A 5,764-nucleotide genomic window follows, 5' to 3' on the forward strand; every position below is an offset into this window, starting at 1 on the left:
AAAACTAAAACAACCAAAAACACGAGCAGACCGGTAATTCGAACTTATATGACACACATTTTATATGAGATTGATATTTGGTCATCGTCTCAAAATGTTCTTACATCATTTTGATTCTTGATGGTTCGAGTAGTGTTACCTGAAAAACAGAAGGTTACGATACAAACATGTGATATACTAGTCTTTTAGGTACGTTGTATATCAGGATGATTAATTAACTTTAATTAAATTAATTTATTTTCCGAAATTGGGACGTCGCACCAATAATGAATCATCCTTCTACCATCAAAATAAATTACTGATTATATATACACTAATGAAAAATAATAAATAGATGATAATACCTAATCCTAATCCTTATCTCTTTCTCCAAAAAAAAAATCTTATTCCTTATAATAGCGAATTTTACATGTCTACCTTTTATGAGGGCATAAGAGATCCACAGTATTAAGACTGGGTAAATAGGTAAACTCCCTAGTGTTTACGTTTGGAAATTTGGATAGAATAACAAAAGAAAGATGAAAAGTTTGTATAGCTGAAAAGTGAAGCATCGCAAAGCTTCAGCCTTCAGGTAATCACAAATCTTTCCCAACAAACCTCAATCTAAGAACCATAATCTATATCTAAATATCTGATAATTAGAAGAGGAGGTTTAATCCTTTAGACTCGGAGGACGATTCATTATTGGTGCGAGGAATCGTTCGAGTTCCAGAAATTCCAGATTTCCTACCCTCTCCGATTTTCAGATTCTTCTTGATTTTTTCTCTGTTGCTTCCATTGCTTCTCCATAACCATGGCAGCCATCGGTTATCTCCGACAACCGCCGCACCCTAAAGGAAGGCCCGATTTTCGTTTTCTGAAGGTAATGAAGATACGGTGCCGGGCAAGACGGTGGTGGCGGAGGAGACCCATTCTCATTTTCGATCAGATTCAGCTCATATACAGAGAACCTCCTCCTCGATGGCGAGAGGTTGTTCTTCCAGATTTTCCAATTGCCGTGGAATATTTACCCTGGCCTTAAGTACTTTTACCATGTTGATTGATTTTTTTTGTCCCAAGTCACTTTAACGGTGTTAACCCTTGGTGTTAGTGTTGTGTGTTGAATGGATTAAATGAATGCTTCTGATTGGTTACTCATACATGATTTACACCTTGGTGCGTACAAGAACTTTCGTCATTTATAAAAGAATTAAATTCAGTTTACCCCCTTGTGGTTTGGGGGTGACTTCATGTTAGTCCCTACACTTTTATTTTCATCAGTTTACCCCTTGAACTCTTTAATTTCTGTCTGCCGTGCCCAAATTCTCATATTCCGCTTGAATTGACCTTTAATTATCAGCAGTTAAGGTTCGATTTGGACATATAAGGTCCGATTTGCCCAAATTCTAGATACTAGCCTCACAGTTATGGTTAAAATTATCAGTAGTTAACGTCCGATTTGGACAAAATATAGGACATTTGGTCACGCTTGAGGAAAATTCAAAAGTTTGATGGGTAAACTGATGAAATTGAAAATATAGAGATTAACATGAAGTTACTCCTAAACTTCATGGGGTAAACTGAATTTAATTCTATATAAAACATAGACCTGCTCCAACGGGGGCACAAAAAAATTTAATTAACAGATTTCAATATTTCACTAGGGGCAAGGGCCCCACTAGTCTTACATTTGCTCCGCGGCCTCCGCCATTATCAGTCCACATGCACTCTCCTTATTCCTTTTTCCTATTTTCTGTGAAATTATTAACATGGGTGGTGTGCTAACCCCTATGACCATTCTTAATTGTAATTTCCTGTAAGTGTGTTTTGGATTTAAAGTGGAAGTAGTCATCAGTGCATGTACTGTGTTGGTCTTTGTTTCAAATACTCCAAACCTATAAACAACAGCTTCCTTTTCCAGTTTACACTGTACCTAATTAACTTGATTGATACATATTATGATAGAATACAGAGCGAGGTTACGTGCATGACAGGCTTACCACCATGGTTAGTGTCTCATATGCTAAGTTGACAACTCTAGTATATACTACGTACCCTGATGGACCATCTCATCAAATCTTGCTTGCTATATATAATTATATCCCAAAGAAATAACGACTCATATATCAAAGTTCAATAATACCAATAATTGTAAAGTGAAACCAACTACAATAATGTTTATGTTTGATAGTACTCCTACGTCCAGTCCAACGCTCATTACGTCTTGTCATAAACTGTTTGGTCTTCTTGAATTTCATCGGGAAAAAAACAAAACATAACAAAACAAAAACTGTCTGATATTCACCAATTAGGCCGTAAAATACACAAGTAGATGATTTTTTTACACTTCAAAAGAACTAGCTAGATATTTATAATTATAATTAGTGGAGAATCATAAGTTTTTTTAGCTAAATTTTGTCCATGCATGGTTACTCAATATGGTGCTTTAATTTGTTGGTAGGTTTCTCAGTACCAGATTTTTTGTTTTTCCCAAACGTTTTCTAGGACAAAAGATTAATCCGTTGGGGCCGGACCAGTAAGACATTGGAGCCCTTTTTATGACATTTTTTATGTTGTCGTGGTTTGAACATAGGTCGGAGAACACGTCCAATTAGGCAAGATTAGTACTAAACTTAGTGCATAGCAATTTATGTTTACCGACAAAATCTTTTCTTGTCCATCTCCTAAAAAATGAGGAAAGTAGGATTAGCTAGGTGTGATATTCAGCATGGTCCATCTTGGTTTGGTTGACAAATCTTATTATCAATATCTAAGAATTACGAAGATAAGAAGGACTTTTTAAAATAATGTAATCTCATCTTGCTGCCCCAAAAACTCCAAAAATCATTTTCAATCATACCGTTTATTATGTTTTTCAATTATCAAAAATCTCTGTCAAGTAGCTGGTCCAGTATTTCACTACTCTTTTGTTCTGTTCTCTGGTAAACCAAAAGAAGCCCGCAGGAAGCTTAACGTGGATGCTACGTTCTAAGCTTTTCTCCTATATTTCTCTCTCACTTGGACCACGTTCTCCATTTTTTCTCATTTTTAGCACAACAAGAAAGAATTGGTACAAAGTGTTGCACAGCAGTAACAAGAAGACAGGGGCGGCATCGTGACAATCTCATCACATAGCCAAATCCAAGTCTCTTTCAAACACTACATGTATATGCTTCTTCCACAAAAAGATTCTAGACCAACTGGCATGGCACACAAACATGTAGCTCCATCACCTACTTCTTTATATATTAGTTTTCATGTCAAACCCACCACTGTAACTCAGTCCTATATAAACTCTCTCTGCAACTTTCTCTTCCTTCTCTGTGTTTGAGAATCCATTTCTCTGCTCAAATGGATCGGTTCAGTCTTGTTCTGGTATGGTCACTTTGCCTTTCTTTGTGCATGTTCTCTACTCCCACATCCGCGCAGTTGAAAACAAACTTCTACGCCAATATCTGCCCCAATGTGGAATCCATCGTCAAAAGTGCTGTCACTAAGAAGTTCCAGCAAACGTTTGTGACTGTTCCCGCCACAATTCGTCTCTTCTTCCACGATTGCTTTGTCCAGGTAACTCGAAATTCTGTCGAAACTAAAAGGATGCTGGCTTTTTTAAGGAATCAATCAAAACCTGAGCTTAATTTGTTGTACAGGGCTGTGATGCTTCAGTCATAGTTGCCTCAAGTGGAAGCAACAAAGCTGAGAAAGACCACCCTGATAATCTGTCACTGGCCGGAGATGGGTTCGATACTGTGATCAAAGCAAAAGCAGCCGTCGATGCAGTTGCACAGTGCAGAAACAAAGTCTCTTGTGCAGATATTCTTGCTTTAGCCACCAGAGACGCCATTGTTCTGGTAATCTCTTCACTTTTAACTCCTTTTAGTGATTATAGAGCATTAGCCAAATTTCAGATCCTCCCATCATGCTTGTGTTCCACTTGTCTGTGTTCCTACGTTTTTATTTTTGTTCTTTTGGGTCGTGGCATGCAATTAAAACTTCTAGTTTGTATACATTGTTGACTTATTCTCAAAGAATCTAAGCTTCGTATTAGATTGATGCTAATTACTATACTAATACAATTAATGCAGTCTGGGGGGCCTTCATATCCAGTTGAATTGGGAAGACTGGATGGACTGCGCTCAACTTCATCAAGTGTAAATGGAAAGCTTCCCCAGCCAACCTTCAATGTGGATCAGCTCACTTCCATGTTTAAAGCAAACGGGTTAGATCAGACGGACATGGTTGCTCTTTCAGGTACATCAGTTCATTCACCATTTCTGGGGGTAACTTTATGATGTGAAGGGACAGAAGCTAATCCATCATCTCGTGATTGGGACAGACCATAATTGAAGACACATGTTAATTATGTGTTTGTGATGGCTTTTGGTTTATACAACACTTTTGTCGATATGACTTACATTGTCTACTTTAAAGGAGTTATGTCGCTTAATCTTTTATCTGTTTGAAGAAAGAAAAAAAAAATAAAGCTCTTATGTCAATTAAGATGAACAATACAGAATTTCAGATAGGTAACACTTTTAGGACTTGTTTGAAAAATTATATATATTTTATTGATTCACAACATATGATATATATAGTAATATTTTGCAGAGTCATAAAATATGATCTAGTAGCATGTTCCTCTTTGTAATGTATGTGACACACTATTCTTCGTGCACAAACCTAGTTTTCGGACGAAACTAAGTTCAATCTGTTTTCCAGCGGCGCACACCGTCGGATTCTCTCATTGCAGCAAGTTTGCTAGCCGGATCCGGAACCGGGTTGACCCCACGATGAGCAAAACCTACGCTGCACAATTGCAACAACAGTGTCCGACGAACGTCGACCCTAACATAGCCGTCAACATGGACCCAAACACGCCCAGAACCTTTGACAATATGTACTACAAGAACCTTCAGCAGGGCAAAGGCTTGTTCACCTCAGATCAGGTACTTTTCACTGATACCAGGACCCGGTCCACTGTCAATACGTGGGCCTCAAACAATGCAGCTTTCCAAAAGGCCTTTATTAATGCCATGACAAAATTGGGCCGGGTCGGAGTCAAGACCGGCAGCAATGGTAATATTCGACGTGATTGTGCTGTTTTTAACTGACAGGAATGGTGAAAATGAATGTTGATTATGAAGTGAAAGTAGGAGATTTTACTCATACAATGAGGTTTTGTAATCTCAATAATTTCCAAATTATGGAGGTGGGGGGTGTATATTGAATAATGAACAAAAGTTCAAAGTGATAAAATCTTGGGTGAGACAGTTTGAAAGCAAAAGTGGATTTGAGTATGAATTCTTTATGATTTTATATTGGCTTAGTCTCGTTTCTTATCTGTATATGAGTATCGGTATGTGTCTTGAACTGTAATGAGGGCTTTCCTGCTGTTGTTTTAATAAATAAAGAATTAGACAATATTAGCTTTGAGTTTGAATGCTTTAAGATTTTATATTGGCTTAGTCTCGTTTCTTATTTGTATATGAGTATCGGTATGTGTTTTGAACTATAATGAGGGCTTTCTTGCTGTTTTTTTAATAAATAAAGGATTAGACGATATTAGCTTAGCTTCTAGGGTAAACAATTTAAGAAACGAGTTACACCTTGAAACCCGAAGGTGAAAAACATGTTAGGCTGTTAAAACTAGACTTAGAAGTTTCAGCTAGGACTAGGAGAACGCACTACGTAAGGGTGGAAATCGAATCAAATCAAAGTTAATGATAACCGAACAAAGTTAGTCCGTTCATAATCCGACCTCGAAGGAATTGCTGATCAATATGTT

The 5,764-nt window shown here is 37.4% G+C and overlaps 1 protein-coding gene across 1 annotated transcript; it reads left to right on the top strand.

The window, feature by feature from the left end:
- Nucleotides 1–3,256: 3,256 nt before the first annotated feature.
- On the top strand, nucleotides 3,257–5,274 carry LOC101308709 (peroxidase 73-like). The gene is made up of 4 exons (XM_004288423.1): nucleotides 3,257–3,546; nucleotides 3,630–3,830; nucleotides 4,065–4,230; nucleotides 4,699–5,274. The coding sequence occupies exons 1-4, from the start codon at nucleotides 3,331–3,333 to the stop codon at nucleotides 5,088–5,090; spliced, it is 975 nt and encodes a 324-aa protein (XP_004288471.1). The 5' UTR covers nucleotides 3,257–3,330; the 3' UTR covers nucleotides 5,091–5,274.
- The last annotated feature ends 490 nt before the right edge of the window (nucleotides 5,275–5,764 follow it).

Source organism: Fragaria vesca, linkage group LG1 (genome assembly GCF_000184155.1).
Source record: "Fragaria vesca subsp. vesca linkage group LG1, FraVesHawaii_1.0, whole genome shotgun sequence".
Lineage (NCBI taxonomy): Eukaryota > Viridiplantae > Streptophyta > Magnoliopsida > Rosales > Rosaceae > Fragaria > Fragaria vesca.

Coding starts and splice junctions, on each gene's coding strand:
- LOC101308709 (XM_004288423.1), top strand. CDS start 3,331: ATGGATCGGTTCAGTCTTGTTCTGGTATGGTCACTTTGCCTTTCTTTG. Junction 3,547..3,629: donor TCCACGATTGCTTTGTCCAG/GTAACTCGAAAT, acceptor TTTGTTGTACAG/GGCTGTGATGCTTCAGTCAT. Junction 4,231..4,698: donor GGACATGGTTGCTCTTTCAG/GTACATCAGTTC, acceptor TCTGTTTTCCAG/CGGCGCACACCGTCGGATTC.